A 17,511-nucleotide genomic window follows, 5' to 3' on the forward strand; every position below is an offset into this window, starting at 1 on the left:
CCTCCGTGACGCGTAAGTCCGCATTGCCTGTACGCATCACGAACGTATCCCAGTCATCTAAACAGGCGGCAGGCGTACATAATTCCGTTTCCAGCCGTGGGTGCCTCACAGCTATCCGCATCACAGGGGTCCAACGCTGCCTTGTCTCATAGTTCGCCAGCCTCTGATATCTCTGACCTGGAGGCCCCCTCTCCCACCTTCCTCAGTCCAGCTAAATCTAAGCCCAGGCTGTCGGGCCCTGCAGACTCTGACTCAGAGGCCTCTCCACAGCATACTCCAGCACCAGGCCTCAACAGTGTTTTTACTGATATGCCAGTATCTGATCAGCCAATTGATAGGTACAATCCCCTTTTGCTCAAACCTTTCCTAGAAGACTCACTAGACTTCTCTCGAGATCTAATGTAATTGACATCTGGAGAGCCCATAATATTGGTTGCAAACAGTATACTTTTTTTTCTCACCCCCGCCAGTCTTATGCTCGTTTGGACTACATCTTTTCGTCCTCAGTACTTGCCTCCAATTCCTCCACCTCAGATATGTTACGTGTAGTTGGTCTGACCATCATATGGTTCAGTCTACTATGGTCGGCTTTATTTTACCTTTTAGTCCCAACAATTGGAGACTTAATGATTCTCTTTTAGCTGAGGAATCAGATAGATTGTCGGTGATGGGTGAGTTGGAGGAATATTTTTTCTTTAACCATGAGGATAACACCTCATCTGTTCTTAGATGGGTGGCCCATAAGCCGGTTTTGAGAGGCGTTTTTATAGCTAAAGCGGCTTGTGCAAAAAAACTTAGGTCACAAAAGATTCTTTCATTATCAGCTGAACTTGACTCGCTCTACAAGCGTCATTTCGGAACTATGACTAGAGATATCCTGCACGAAATTAATTTGAAACGAACTGAACTGAATTCTTTATTAAACACCTCTCATGCTAAGGCATTGAAGTTTTCTAAGGCAAAATTTTTGCTACGGCGCAATAATCCCTCTACTCAATTTGCTCGCGAACTTAACCAGTATTATAAACCTCCTCATGTTTACAAATTAAAAAGTTCTAGAGGCGTTGAGGAAGTTCTCCCTTCAAAAGTTTTAAAAATCTTTGAGGAGTATTATCGGAACCTCCTAGGTACCGAGGTATCATCTAATACCATTGAGCTCAAAGCATGGCTTGATGCCCTACATCTGCCTGTCTTGACTTCTGAACAATTAAATTCACTCAATGCTCCGATTACAACCACAGAGGTGCTTGTTGCAATTAAATCTCTCAAGCCTTCTACTGCTCCGGGCCCAGATGGGTTTTCTCCTTTATATTATAAAAAAATTTGCAGACATACTTACGATCCCTCTGACCTCAATGTTCAATGCTATACTTCACGGCGAAAAACCCCCTCCTGATATGCTTTTGGCTTCCATGTCCCTGCTTACCAAACCGGATGCTGATCACTCCTCTCCGGCTGGATTTAGACCTATTTCCAGAGCCGGATTTCTGGCAAGGCCACATAGGCCATGGCCTAGGGCACCAGAAATTTAGGGGCGCTCAGTGAGGGGCAGTAAAGCTGTCTTATGCAGCCATCCCTATCTACAAGGACAGCTTTAACCTTTGAACTCTCTGTCCTATACTTGTGTCATCCCTGCAAGTCCTGTAAGCGCTATCCTGCAGGTACACATCAGCCTAACTCACATGGAGACACAATGGGTCCATCATTAATGAGATGGCAAACATAACGTAAATGGTGTTAAGGAAAACATAACTTATAATCTATACGCATATTACTGAAATAGCTATTGTCTGTGACATCCAATCATAGAAAGTAAGTAGAATTCTCATTGGGGCACACAGAGACAACAACCATACAGATGGTATACTGTAGTTGGCCTTGGGCGGTAAAAAGTACAAATCCGGCCCTGCCTATTTCCATTCTCAACAATGACATTAAATTGTTTGCAAAGATCCTGGCTACTAGATTGGGTTCTATGGTGGGTAACCTTGTAGCTCCTACTCAGACTGGTTTTATTCCCGGTAGACAAGGCTCTGATAATGTTAGACTAGCTGTAAACATCTTGCAAGATGCTGAACTTAAAAAATCCTGATTTTTGATGTTAGGCCTAGATATTAGTAAAGCCTTTGATTCAGTGGGTTGGCAATACTTGATTGCAGCATTGGAGGGCTTTGGCCTATCTGGACCTATTATCACTGCAGTTTCAGCTTTGTATAATTCTCCATCCACTATAATTCGCATTCCTGAAGCTTCTTCTGCACCTGTCTCTCTCAAAAGAGGCACTCGACAGGGTTGCCCTCGTTCGCCATTGCTATTTGGTCTTGCTTTAGAGCCTCTGGCGGTTGCGATCAGACGACATCCCGATATACATGGGTACGGAGCTGATAACGTTAAATTGGCCTTATATGCTGATGATGCTCTCCTGTTCTTGACTAGACTCTTGACCTCTTTGCCTAATTTGTTTCAATTATTAGATACATTTGCCGCTTTTTCTGGTCTCAAGGTTAATCCTTCTAAATCTACAGCCCTCCCGGTTAATTTGTATCCTCATACGATTAACTGGCTGGAAACTACTTATGGATTCAAATGGAGTAGATCTAAATTTAAATACTTGGGAGTGTTTCTTACGCCTTGCTATGGGGATCTGTATGGAGCTAATTTTTCACATACAGTTTCTATTATCACTCAACTTCTGAAAACCTGGTCCTCATACAAGGTCTCATGGCTTGGAAGAAGTATAGCATGCAAGATGATCATTCTCCCCAAGTTATTATATTTATTCCGCATGCTCCCTATAACTATGGCTAAGAAATCTCTGTCTGGCCTGCAATCTCAAATAAACAAATTTGTCTGGGATGGTAAACCTGCTAGAGTTTGGGCACAGATTCTTTATAGATCTCCCCTACAGGGTGGTATTGGTCTACCGAGTTTGTGGCATTACTATTTGGCTGCTAAACTTGGTCAAATCCTGGATTGGGGTATAGATTCTAATCCCCCTGCTTGGTATCAGTTTGAATCAACCTCAATCTCTCCTTTTTATTTATCTTCCTTGGTCACGGTTGCAGCTAAAAAAGATATAGCAGCTCTTTCTGGCAGGAAACAGAACAGGATTGTATCATCACTAGCCAAATTATGAATTTCCATAGCCACTTCACATAACCTTATGTCCTTTCCCTCCCCCAGGACTTCTATTTTTGGTAATCCTCGATTTGTTCCCTTTTTTAGGAACCCCCAGATGTTTTCCTGGTGGAGAGATAAGGGCCTTTCTACGGCTAATACGTTTTGGATTAGGGACGTCTCAGTTACATTTAATATGCTTCGATTTGGTCAAGATGCCCCCTTGGAAGAGGCGTTTCGATTTTGTCAAATTAAACATTAATTTTCATCGTTATTTCCTTCCTTTCCAATGTTTGAGCCTACAGCTTTTGAATCACTTTACTTCGAGTTTACTCGTCGAAAAGGTCTCATTTCATTATTGTATGGATTATTATTGGGTCGGGACAATGTAGATAAAATGCCATACATGAGGGCCTGGGAACAGGAATTGGGAATTCAGCTTACACAATATGACTGGTCCCTTATCTGGACTGCCGTCTCCAAGGTGGAAAGTCAAATATGGTGAAAGATACGGCGGTTAAGCTTTTGTTTCGGTGGTATTATACCCCGGTTAAAATTCATACAATTTATCCCTCGGCCTCTTCATCTTGTTTCCGCGGTTGTGGTATGGAAGGGTCTCTGGTGCATGTTTTTTGGGATTGCCCTCGTGCACAATGTTTTTGGGACTCATGGAAAAATTTAATACGAGACGTGTTTGGTTTTCCAATCTCTTTGTCTGCTTCCCAGGCCCTTTTATATATGGCTAATGATAAAGTACCTGGAAGCTTCTGACCCCTATATAGATATATGTTATTTGCTGCCCAATGGTCAATAGCCCTCCAGTGGAAATCCACTGATTTGGAGTTAGCTTTGGTTACTCAGCGTCTTGACTTGGTGATGTTAATTGATCGAGTCTATTATTATAGTGTTGAGAATATAGCAAGATTTAATCTTATTTGGGATGCATGGAAATCCTATAGGCAATTAGGAGTACACAGCTTCACCGAGGCGCTCAGCGTTGATGATACTGGCAGATGCTGTTTACTCCTGTTATTGCCTGATGAAGCAGGTTTGTATCCCGCGAAACGCGTTGCACTTTATTTGGAGTATCCAATAAAATTGTTTTGACTGAAAATCTACAGTCGTATGTTCTGCTTAGAGGAGGTAAGTCCACCACTACCTCCTCTATTACCAAGATGGGTTTTTAAGTTCTTTTAGTGGTTTTTATCCTGTTGGCGCCTCTGTTACCCTATTATCTACATCAAGTCCACCCTTGGTGGAGGTTTGTACTCTTCCTTCTTCTACTACAGAGAGTGACTGAGTGGGGTCAGAACAATCTCCCCACCTGCTTTGACAGTGGTTGCCTAATTGGTAACCCTAGTTTGTGAGTATTAAATTAATATTCTTACTCTTCCAATTATACATTACCAGTACATACTACACTATATTGGGCTCTTGGTGTTCTCTCTTTTTCTCAGTGCCAACAATGTGTTTAAAGGAATACTGTAGGGTGTTGGATGAAAATGAGTTGAACTTACCTGGGGCTTCTAATGGTCACCCGCAAACATCCTGTACCCGCGCAGCCACTCACCGATGCCCCAGCCCCACCTCCGGTTCAATTCTGGAATTTCAGACTTTAAAGTCTGAAAACCACTGCGCCTGCGTTGCTGTGTCCTCACTCCCACTGATGTCACCAGGAGTGTACGGTGCAGGCCCAGTATGGTCTGTGCCTGCGCAGTACGCTCCTGGTGACATCAGCGGAAGCGAGGGCATGGGTGCACAGACGCAGTGATTTCAGACTTTAAAGTCTGAAATTCCAGAAGTGAACCGGAGGCGGGGCCGGAGCATCGGTGAGTGGCTGCGCGGGTACAGGATGTCTGCGAGGGACCATTAGAAGCCCCAGGTAAGTTCAACTCATTTTCCCCCGACCCCCTACAGTGTTCCTTTAAAGTAAGTGCTGAATGCAGCAATAAAAGCACGAATCAAAGTCCATGAGATAAGGAAAGTGCATATGCTCGTAAACAATCAATGACAGGAAAACCATGTGATGATAACAATAACACATAAGGTACAGAAGTCAGTGGTAATGACTGTGATGCTGTACCAGACCAGAGTCCCACAATGAGAGAAAGTCTGCAGAAACTGAATCAGGGCAGAGAGAGGTGCAGGAATGCTCCACATGACCACTTTGTCAAGAGCTGACAAAGTGCCACACGTGGTACAGTATCACAGCCATTATCACAGCACTAGACACCACCAGGGAAGCTATATTGGGGAGGGAGGGGGAAGCACTAGACACCAGGGAAGTGTATAGGGGTTGGAGAATGACCACTAGACATCATACAGTTGTATTAGGGTGTGGCTGGGGAAGAACATAGTGTCACTTTCTTGTAGCTCTTAAAGGACAACCGAAGCAAAAAAAAAAAACTCATGAAATTAACAATTGTATCTATCTTCTTTTAAAAATGACTTTTTAAGATATTCTAGTTTTATTTTACTGTATGTTTAACCACTTCACAACTGAGGGGTTTTACCCCTGAAACACCAGAACAATTTTTTTACCTTTCAGCGCTCCTTCCATTCATTTGTTTATAACTTTATCATTGCTTATCGCAATGAAATTTTTTTTTGCCACCAATTAGGCTTTCTTTAGGTGGGACATTATGCCAAGAATTATTTTATTCTAAATGTGTTTTAATGGGAAAATAGGAAAAAATGTGGGAAATAAATCATTATTTTTCAGTTTTCGGCCATTATAGTTTTTAAATGATGCATGCTACTGTAATTAAAACCCATGAAATGTATTTGCCCATTTGTACCGGTTATTACACTGTTTATGTCCCTATCACAATGTTTGGCGCCAATATTTTATTTGGAAATAAAGGTGCATTTTTTTCAGTTTTGCATCCATCCCTAATTACAAGCCCATAGTTTATTAAAGTAACAGTGCTATACCCTCTTGACATAAATATTTAAACAGTTTAGTCCCTAAGATAACTATTTATGTATTTTTTCTTTATTGTAATTTTTTTTTTTAATTACAAAAAAAAATAAAAAAATGGAAAGTGTCGGAGGTAATGGGTTAATTTATAGTGTAAAACTAATGTATTTGTATATGAAAAATGCTTTAGGGTGTAGTTTTACTATTTGGCCACAAGATGGCCACAGTAACTTTTTTCTCATGCGACCTGCAAGCGTAGGACGTACACTTGCAGGAAATCTTATGAGGCTGTGAAACTTTTTTCCACAATGATCGCGCTGCTTCTCATAGAAGCAGCTGATCATTGCGGGGGGCTTAGATCAACGAACGGGAACGTTTTTTCCCATTCATTGATCTCCGGGCGAGCGGGCGGCGGCATGCGAGCGCGGGCAGTGGCGGAAGCACGAGAGGTGCGGATATCTCCGTCCCTGGGGGTGAAAGGATGGAAAAAGGGATGGAGATATCCACACCTGTGGGTGTACAGTGGTTAAATCTACTTTTTAAGTTTCAACAGTTTTATTGTTTTTGCTCAATGACACATTGACGTATACCAGAGCTAAAATCTATGAACTATTGACCCTTTTTATCTCTTTCCTGCTCTCAGAAGCCATTTTCTACTAGGTAATTGTTTTATAGTTGGAATTTGTTATCAGTAAGGGTCACACTGTAGTCACTTCCTGTCTGAGTCAGGACTGAGTCAGCCACTTACACACCTGATATTTAACTCTTTCAGGCAGAGAAAAAAAGGAAACCAGCATAGTTATTTGTGTGCTAGGCACTGTATATACACATATAAGGGGTAGAAAACCGAGAGCCCAATATAGTGTAGTATGTATTGGAGGAGGGAAGAGGTAATGTGAAATGTAAGTAATATACTTACAAACCAGAGTTAACTCCAAGGCAACCACTGAAATAGCAGGTGGGGAGAACAAGCCTGTCCCCACTCAGGATTAAGACGTCGCTCTCTGTGGATAGGGAGAAAAGAGGGTGTCGCACCCTTCCACCAAGGGTGGATATCTTGATATGTGAGGATGTACAGAGGCGCCAGTAGGATAAAAGTCACTAAATCGTTTAAAACCTTAGGGGTGCGGTGGTGGACCAGCCAACCCAAAACAAGGACCAAAGTACTGTCGATTTAAAGATGTAGACAATTTATTTACAAACTCCTAAAATAAGTTGCAACGCGTTTCGCAGGCAAAATCCCGCTTCATCAGGCAATAAACAGGAGCAATACACAGCATGAAGTCCAAAAAGCACTTGGCACCTCTGTGAATGCACATGTCTATCTCATCATTTCACATGTCACTTCGGGAATGCTTTATAGTTGGGCAATCTGCACTGGCTGATGGGCAGTGACAGGTAGTGGGTTTAGCAGCAGATGGTGGGTAATGGTGGGTAATGCTGGCTGGTGACAGTAAGTAGTGAGAGTTTGTATATTTAAAAAGGGCTTACATTTCCCTGGTGTTAGTGGGTGGAATGATTGGTAAAACTTCCTCACACTCTTTAGGAGCCAGAGTGAGAGTTGCCTGCAGGGGGCGCATTACTCCATCCATTCCCTCACCCACAGCCCATGAGACTGCTCTACTCCAGCTACATATGTAAGGGGACGGGGTCTCTTCTGACATCAGAATTATCATTATTACCTCTAAATGGCCTAAGGAGTTCACAAATCACCAATCACGAGCTCCCATACCTTAAAGGGTCTACATTACAGGAGCATGAAAGGGCAAAGAGTGGATCTTGGTGGCGCTCCAGGTGCAGGCCTGGAATGGCTGTGCCTAAAAACAGCATTAACTCACCTGCTCTGCCCTCGGCAAAAGTGTGCTCCACTTTAATTGTCTTGTTCACATCTCCATCCTCCTCAGACTGCTGGTCACTCCTCACATACGTCTCTTCTTCTTCCTCTTTAATTGTTCGCATCCTGTTACCCTCCGCCATAGACTTCTGATCACTCTTCAGATACATTTCTTTTTCTTCCTCTTTAATTGTCCCCATCATATCACCCTCCTCCATAGACTGCTGATCACTCCTTACATATGTCTCTTCTTCCTCTTTACTTGCCCTCATCATGTCACCCTCCTCAATAGACTGCTGATCACTCCTCACATATGTCTCTTTTTCTTCATTTTTAATTGCCCTCATCATATCACCCTCCTCCATAGACTGTTGATCACTCCTCACATATGTCTCTTTTTCTTCATTTTTAATTGTCCGCATCATGTCTCCCTCCTCCATAGAATGTTGATCAATCCTTACATAGGCCTCTTCTTCTTTAATAGTCGTCATTAAGTAACCCTCCTTGGTAGACTGCTGGTCACTCCTCACATACACCTCTTCTTCCTCTTTAATTGTCCCCATCATGTCACCCTCCTCAACAGACTGCTGATCACTCCTCACATACGTCTCTTCTTCTTCCTCTTTAATTGTCCCCATCATGTCACCCTCCTCCGTAGACTGCTGATCACCCCTCACATAGGTCTCTTCTTCTTCCTTTCTAACCACAGCACTTACTTGTTCTCCACCCTAAGTGCACACAATGAGAGGTAATTTAAATTGTGAACACAGATAACGGCATATGCACATAAGGAAACAATGTCACACAGTTGGAGGTCTCTATGACCCTCAGCTCCATCTGCCTGGGGGGATGATGGGATCCTCTTGTAGACAATCCTGAGAATAAAGAGGACCTGTACATCTCTCTGGTGGGTTTCTGTTACTGGAATACATTGTCCCTATGTGTTTATCAGAGGATTTGGGAGGGGATCTGCACTGCACTCTCCTGTACAAAAAAAACAAGGTCTCCTCTTACCTGCTGATGTGAGGGGTGGCTGAATCCCTAGCATGCCGTCCTGACACCTCATAGGAACCTGACGCCACCCAGACACACCCCTTGCTATTACTAGATAATGTCCCATAATTCCCAGCACCACTCACCTTTCCTGTCAGCAGCTCTATCATCTTCCTGGTGACTTCCAGAATCTTCTGCTTGTTGTGTCCCTCAGATATCAGGGAGTAAGGTGGGGGCACTGTGATGGTCACATGATTACCAGTCTTCCCAATGAGTAGAACTCTGTAAAGAAAGACCATAATCAAAGTCACAATCCTCCTAACTAGAGCCAGATTAAGGGCTTCAATAGCTTTTTAAGAGCTAGTGATTTTGAAAAGCTATTGCTAATGCAATGCTATGGGAGATTTTTACAAAATCACATCGCTCCAGTGAGAACACACACATAGGATAACATTACCAAGAGCTTTTACAATCACAAAACACTTAGGGTGTTCTGGGACGTTGGAAGATCTCAGTCCAATGGACAAGCAATGGGTCACTGCAATTTGCTGTACTGCTATAGAGACAGTCTAGCTTTTATCTGCAGACCACACTACTATTATCAAACAGCTGTGTTGTCCCCCGATATCAGAGTTAAAGGGAACTTAAACTGAGAAGGAAATGTATTTTATCTTTTAAAATAATACCAGTTGCCTGACTCTCCTGCTGATCCTGTGTCTCTAATACGTTTAGCTACAGCCCCTGAACAAGCATGCAGATCAGGTGCTCTGACTGAAGTCAGACTGGATTAGCTGCATGCTTGTTTCAGTTGTGTGATTCAGCCATTACTGCAGCTAGAGATCAGCAGGACTGCCAGCCAACTGGTATTGTTTAAAAGGAAACATCCATATCCCTCTCAGTTAAGGTTCCCTTTAAACAGCTGGTACCTCACATACCAGAATTTAAAATCATTATGCCCCCAAATGCATACATTAAGTAGCCATGTTCCCCTAGATACAAGGATTAAGTAGCCATATGTGCCCCCCAATTAGCAGTATTAGATAGTCCTCTGAGTCAACTCCTAACATTATAAGGTAGACAAATGTGACCTTGAATAAGCAGTATCTAGGCCGCCCTTTGAGAGTTCCAATTAGTAATTTTAGGTAAACACATGTGCCCCCAAAATATTATTAGGTAGCCAGATTACCCCCCAAAAGTATTACATAGAAATGTGTGCCCCAATAATATTAGGTAGTCAGAGGTGTCCCTCCAGTATTAGGTAGCCAGAGATGCCCCCCATATTAAAAAGATAGAGGTGTCCCCAGTATTAGGTAGCCAGAGGTGCCCCCTAGTAGAAGTTAGCCAGAGGTGTTCCCAGTATTAGGTAGACAGAGGTGTCCCCACTATAAGGCAGCCAGAGGTGCCCCCAGTATTAGGCAGCCAGAGGTGCCCACAGTATTAAGGTGTTCCCACTATTAGGTAGCCAGAGGTGCCCCCAGTATTAGGTAGCCAGAGGTCCCCCTCAGTATTAGGTAGTCAGATGTGTCCCCTCAGTATTAGGTAGCCAGAGGTGCCCCCAGTATTAGGTAGCCAGAGGTGCCCACAGTATTAGGTAGCCAGAGGTCCCCCTCAGTATTAGGCAGCCAGATGTGTCCCCTCAGTATTAGGCAGCCAGAGGTCCCCCTCAGTATTAGGTAGTCAGATGTGTCCTAGTATTAGGCAGCCAGATGTGTCCCCTCAGTATTAGGCAGCCAGAGGTCCCCCTCAGTATTAGGTAGCCAGAGGTGCCCCCAGTATTAGGCAGCCAGAGGTGCCCACAGTATTAAGGTGTCCCCACTATTAGGTAGCCAGAGGTGCCCCCAGTATTAGGTAGCCAGAGGTCCCCCTCAGTATTAGGTAGTCAGATGTGTCTCCTCAGTATTTGGTAGCCAGAGGTGTCACCAGTATTAGGTAGCCAGAGGTGCCCCCCAGTATTAGGTAACCAGAGGTGCCCCCAGTATTAGGTAGCCAGAGGTCCCCCTCAGTATTAGGCAGCCAGATGTGTCTCCTCAGTATTAGGTAGTCAGATGTGTCTCCTCAGTATTTGGTAGCCAGAGGTGTCACCAGTATTAGGTAGCCAGAGGTGCCCCCCAGTATTAGGTAACCAGAGGTGCCCCCAGTATTAGGTAGCCAGAGGTCCCCCTCAGTATTAGGCAGCCAGATGTGTCCCCTCAGTATTAGGCAGCCAGAGGTCCCCCTCAGTATTAGGCAGCCAGATGTGTCCCCTCAGTATTAGGCAGCCAGAGGTCCCCCTCAGTATTAGGTAGCCAGAGGTGCCCCCAGTATTAGGCAGCCAGAGGTGCCCACAGTATTAAGGTGTCCCCACTATTAGGTAGCCAGAGGTGCCCCCAGTATTAGGTAGCCAGAGGTCCCCCTCAGTATTAGGTAGTCAGATGTGTCTCCTCAGTATTTGGTAGCCAGAGGTGTCCCCAGTATTAGGTAGCCAGAGGTCCCCCTCAGTATTAGGCAGCCAGATGTGTCCCCTCAGTATTAGGCAGCCAGAGGTCCCCCTCAGTATTAGGTAGTCAGATGTGTCCTAGTATTAGGCAGCCAGATGTGTCCCCTCAGTATTAGGCAGCCAGAGGTCCCCCTCAGTATTAGGTAGCCAGAGGTGCCCCCCAGTATTAGGTAGCCAGAGGTGCCCCCAGTATTAGGTAGCCAGAGGTCCCCCTCAGTATTAGGTAGTCAGATGTGTCTCCTCAGTATTTGGTAGCCAGAGGTGTCACCAGTATTAGGTAGCCAGAGGTATCACCAGTATTAGGTAGCCAGAGGTGCCCCCAGGATTAGGTAGACAGAGGTGTCCCCACTATTAGGTAGCCAGAGGTGTCCCCAGTATTAGGCAGCCAGAGGTGCCCCCAGTATTAGGTAGCCAGAGGTGTGCCCCCAGTATTAGGTAGCCAGAGGTGTCCCCAGTATTAGGTAGCCAGAGGTGTCCCCAGTATTAGGTAGGCAGAGGTGCCCCCAGTATTAGTTAGACATTAGTGCCATGGTATTAGGTTAGGTAGCCAGAGGTGCCCTCAGTATTAGGCAGCCAGATTGCCCCTGGTGTTAAGTATACAGAGGTGTCCTTCAGTATTCAGTAGCCAAAATAATTCCTCCATATTTAGGTAGCCAGAGGTCCCCCTCAGTATTAGGTAGTCAGATGTGTCCCCTCAGTATTAGGTAGCCAGAGGTGTCACCAGTATTAGGTAGCCAGAGGTGCCCCCAGTATTAGGCAGCCAGAGGTGCCCACAGTATTAAGGTGTCCCCACTATTAGGTAGCCAGAGGTGCCCCCAGTATTAGGTAGCCAGAGGTCCCCCTCAGTATTAGGTAGTCAGATGTGTCTCCTCAGTATTTGGTAGCCAGAGGTGTCCCCAGTATTAGGTAGCCAGAGGTCCCCCTCAGTATTAGGCAGCCAGATGTGTCCCCTCAGTATTAGGCAGCCAGAGGTCCCCCTCAGTATTAGGTAGTCAGATGTGTCCTAGTATTAGGCAGCCAGATGTGTCCCCTCAGTATTAGGCAGCCAGAGGTCCCCCTCAGTATTAGGTAGCCAGAGGTGCCCCCCAGTATTAGGTAGCCAGAGGTGCCCCCAGTATTAGGTAGCCAGAGGTCCCCCTCAGTATTAGGTAGTCAGATGTGTCTCCTCAGTATTTGGTAGCCAGAGGTGTCACCAGTATTAGGTAGCCAGAGGTATCACCAGTATTAGGTAGCCAGAGGTGCCCCCAGGATTAGGTAGACAGAGGTGTCCCCACTATTAGGTAGCCAGAGGTGTCCCCAGTATTAGGCAGCCAGAGGTGCCCCCAGTATTAGGTAGCCAGAGGTGTGCCCCCAGTATTAGGTAGCCAGAGGTGTCCCCAGTATTAGGTAGCCAGAGGTGTCCCCAGTATTAGGTAGGCAGAGGTGCCCCCAGTATTAGTTAGACATTAGTGCCATGGTATTAGGTTAGGTAGCCAGAGGTGCCCTCAGTATTAGGCAGCCAGATTGCCCCTGGTGTTAAGTATACAGAGGTGTCCTTCAGTATTCAGTAGCCAAAATAATTCCTCCATATTTAGGTAGCCAGAGGTCCCCCTCAGTATTAGGTAGTCAGATGTGTCCCCTCAGTATTAGGTAGCCAGAGGTGTCACCAGTATTAGGTAGCCAGAGGTGTCCCAGTATTAGGTAGCCAGAGGTGTCCCAGTATTAGGTAGCCAGAGGTGTCCCAGTATTAGGTAGGATAGTCCTGATTAAGCACATCCTGTTTTCATGAAGTTGTGGATGCTTATTCTGGAGTAGCAATAAGAGTCACACAATTACCTTTATTCAGCCTGGTGTTCTCTCCACTTCCTGCAACTTATCTTCCTACTGTGTTACATCACTTCCTCCCTATGTGATCGCCATCTTGTGGTGAATAAGCTAACTGCAGCCTTTGTGGAATCTCCTGCATTCAGAAATCTATTACTAGTATAACAGAAACACAAAAGTTTGCTTTCCTAAAACAGAAAGAATTTGCGATAATTCAGGTTGGAGTGAGCTTGATATGTCTCCCAGAGCAACACTGCTGAATATATGCAAATTAACCATTGTACCCTTGGAAGCTAAACACACCTCCAGAACCGCTGGAATGCAATGATGTGTCAGCTTGTTAATTTGTACAGAGCCATAAAAATCCAACATGCATACAGACTGTTTCGGATTGTTTGATCCTCATCAGTGCATGGCATGGATTCATTTGGCTCTATGGAGTAGGGCTTGTGAATCCGAGAGGCACAGACTAACCAGCAAGCTCATGGTGACCCAGAACTCATTGGAGTGTGTAAGGGACTACAATGGTCCTAAAAGCCCCCTTACTAAGATGTTAAGAAAAACAAAAGTTTGCTTTCCTAAAACAGAAAGAATTTGCGATAATTCAGGTTCAGCAGTGTTGCTCTGGGAAACATCTCAAGCTCACTCCAACCTGAATTATCGCAAATTCTTTCTGTTTTTACTAAGGTGAAGGAGTATTTAAAGTGGACCTGAACTCTTGCACAGGACTGAAGGAAAACATAGAGACATGCACCCTATATGTATTTAGAGTGTTAAGCATGTTTAATACCCCCTCATTTGTGTCTAATCACAAGTTGTAATTTGATCTCTTCCCTGGGTCACCTGACTGCCATGGCAGAGCTCATTTGAAAGCACAGGATGTTAAAAAGAACCCGAGGAGGTTCTTAGTGAGGCAGATTGGACACATGACATGCCTCTGTGCCCCCCCCCCCCAGATTAGCGACAAAATTTGTCACTTTCTCGAGGGTTCACATTGAGGAGGGATTTCCTGTTCAAAACACCCACCAGGGGAGTTCCTACAGGGTCTCCAGAGCTGCCATTGGGCAGCTTTCTCTCCTAGCCACACCTCCTGCCGCTCCTGGTGAGAGACACACAGTCTGTCCTTGCAGCATCATAAACCAGAGGTCATTGCGACCCACAGGAGCAGTGGGGAGCGGCGGTTTTTGAGGCCACTTGATTCGCTCAGCCCCCGGATCAAGTAGCCAAATTTTATTTTATGAGCCCCCCTCAGGTTCTCTATAACAATATGGCTGCTTCCATGACAGCAGGAAGTAGAAACACTGCAGATTTATGGCAGGATTTGTATCAGCTGTAACAAAGAAATGTTTTTCTTTGAAGGTTATTATGCTGTTGCATATCTTTTACAGCAGAGAGGATGTTCCCAGTTCAGGTCCACTTTAAAGGGTGATATGGGCACTTTGATTTTGGCTGATGCAGTTTGAGTAAAGGATATACAGCCCGAAACAGCGATCTGTTACTGCACTTGTTTTTACTATTCAATAAAAGGGCTTGAAGACTCCTTGGTGGTGCCAAATGTTTGCTTTCAAGTGGACTTAGTGTACCCCTTGGGACACGGGGGTTGAGGTTGTGGTACACCGCTGTGTTACTTGTGGTGCTTCTCTGCTTTCTACATTTGTCTTCTAGGGAGCCATGTACTGACATATAAGCAGGTTTGTAGCAGACTAGGAGTAGTTAGGCCGTGTACTGACATATAAGCCCAAAGCCACTGTCACCAGCTGCCCCCATTCAGTATAGGTAGCCAGATGACCCCTCCCTCCTTTTCAGCCTGCTGATTTGGTGCCCTTGCTCCTGTGGTGCCCTAGGTCATGACCTAGGTGCCCTCGGCCTAAATCCAGCCATGAATACAAGGATTGTCTGCACTCTTTTGTAAGAAATCAAGTATTCCTAATTACTTACTGGTAAGCTAACCAACACCTCAGTGTGACACCTTACCTGGACAATCCTACACTAGCTGGCAGCATGCCTATGTACTATGCCCGGAGCTTGCAGCTCCTCACCAGCCTCCTGTCATGCCCTAACTGACATCAGTGTGACACCTTACCTGGACAGTCCTACACTAGCTGGCAGCATGCCTATGTACTATGCCCGGGGCTTGCAGCTACACACCAGCCTCCTGTCATGCCCTAACTGACATCAGTGTGACACCTTACCTGGACAGTCCTACACTAGCTGGCAGCATGCCTATGTACTATGCCCGGAGCTTGCAGCTACACACCAGCCTCCTCCCATGCCCTAACTGACATCAGTGTGACACCTTACCTGGACAGTCCTACACTAGCTGGCCGCATGCCTATGTACTATGCCCGGAGCTTGCAGCTACACAGCAGCCTCCTGTCATGCCCTAACTGACATCAGTGTGACACCTTACCTGGACAATCCTACACTAGCTGGCAGCATACCTATGTACTATGCCCGGAGCTTGCAGCTCCACACCAGTCTACTGTCATGCCCTAACTGACATCAGTGTGACACCTTACCTGGACAATCCTACACTAGCTGGCAGCATGCCTATGTACTATGCCCGGAGCTTGCAGCTACACACCAGCCTCCTGTCATGCCCTGACTGACATCAGTGTGACACCTTACCTGGACAATCCTACACTAGCTGGCAGCATGCCTATGTACTATGCCCGGAGCTTGCAGCTACACACCAGCCTCCTGTCATGCCCTAACTGACATACCTGGACAATCCTACACTAGCTGGCAGCATGTCTATGTACTATGCCCGGAGCTTGCAGCTACACACCAGCCTCCTGTCATGCCCTAACTGACATCAGTGTGACACCTTACCTGGACAGTCCTACACTAGCTGGCAGCATGCCTATGTACTATGCCCACAGCTTGCAGCTACATACCAGCCTCCTGTCATGCCCTAACTGACATCAGTGTGACACCTTACCTGGACAGTCCTACACTAGCTGGCCGCATGCCTATGTACTATGCCCACAGCTTGCAGCTACATACCAGCCTCCTGCCATGCCCTAACTGACATCAGTGTGACACCTTACCTGGACAATCCTACACTAGCTGGCAGCATGCCTATGTACTGTGCCTGGAGCTTGCAGCTCCACAACAGCCTCCTGTCATGCCCTAACTGACATCAGTGTGACACCTTACCTGGACAGTCCTACACTAGCTGGCATCATGCCTATGTACTATGCCCGGAGCTTGCAGCTACACACCAGCCTCCTGCCATGCCCTAACTGACATCAGTGTGACACCTTACCTGGACAGTCCTACACTAGCTGGCAGCATGCCTATGTACTATGCCCGGAGCATGCAGCTACACACCAGCCTCCTGTCATGCCCTGACTGACATCAGTGTGACACCTTACCTGGACAGTCCTACACTAGCTGGCAGCATGCCTATGTACTATGCCCGCAGCTTGCAGCTACACACCAGCCTCCTGTCATGCCCTAACTGACATCAGTGTGACACCTTACCTGGACAATCCTACACTAGCTGGCAGCATGCCTATGTACTATGCCCGGAGCTTGCAGCTACACACCAGCCTCCTGTCATGCCCTAACTGACATCAGTGTGACACCTTACCTGGACAATCCTACACTAGCTGGCAGCATGCCTATGTACTATGCCTGGAGCTTGCAGCTACACACCAGCCTCCTGTCATGCCCTGACTGACATCAGTGTGACACCTTACCTGGACAATCCTACACTAGCTGGCAGCATGCCTATGTACTATGCCTGGAGCTTGCAGCTACACACCAGCCTCCTGCCATGCCCTAACTGACATCAGTGTGACACCTTACCTGGGCAGTCCTACACTAGCTGGCAGCATGCCTATGTACTATGCCCGGAGCTTGCAGCCCCACACCAGCCTCCTGTCATACCCTAACTGACATCAGTGTGATACCTTACCTGGACAGTCCTACACTAGCTGGCAGCATGCCTATGTACTATGCCCGGAGCTTGCAGCTACACACCAGCCTCCTGTCATGTCCTAACTGACATCAGTGTGACACCTTACCTGGACAGTCCTACACTAGCTGGCAGCATGCCTATGTACTATGCCCGCAGCTTGCAGCTACACACCAGCCTCCTGTCATGCCCTAACTGACATCAGTGTGACACCTTACCTGGACAATCCTACACTAGCTGGCAGCATGCCTATGTACTATGCCTGGAGCTTGCAGCTACACACCAGCCTCCTGTCATGCCCTGACTGACATCAGTGTGACACCTTACCTGGACGATCCTACACTAGCTGGCAGCATGCCTATGTACTATGCCTGGAGCTTGCAGCTACACACCAGCCTCCTGCCATGCCCTAACTGACATCAGTGTGACAGCTTACCTGGGCAGTC

The 17,511-nt window shown here is 46.2% G+C and overlaps 1 protein-coding gene across 1 annotated transcript in view; it reads right to left on the bottom strand.

The window, feature by feature from the left end:
• The window catches only part of LOC137537162 (zinc finger protein 721-like), a 68,408-nt gene extending 55,167 nt beyond the window's left edge, over positions 1 to 13,241 (bottom strand). The window contains exons 1-3 of the mRNA XM_068259284.1: positions 13,156 to 13,241; positions 9,011 to 9,146; positions 7,876 to 8,599 (exon numbers count right to left, since the gene is read on the bottom strand). Of these exons, the coding sequence (XP_068115385.1) occupies positions 7,876 to 8,599; positions 9,011 to 9,034 (748 nt within the window). The 5' untranslated portion in view covers positions 9,035 to 9,146; positions 13,156 to 13,241. The remainder of the gene's footprint in view (positions 1 to 7,875; positions 8,600 to 9,010; positions 9,147 to 13,155) is intronic.
• Between the last annotated feature and the right edge of the window lie 4,270 nt (positions 13,242 to 17,511).

This window comes from Hyperolius riggenbachi, chromosome 10, assembly GCF_040937935.1.
Source record: "Hyperolius riggenbachi isolate aHypRig1 chromosome 10, aHypRig1.pri, whole genome shotgun sequence".
In the NCBI taxonomy this organism is placed as follows: domain Eukaryota; kingdom Metazoa; phylum Chordata; class Amphibia; order Anura; family Hyperoliidae; genus Hyperolius; species Hyperolius riggenbachi.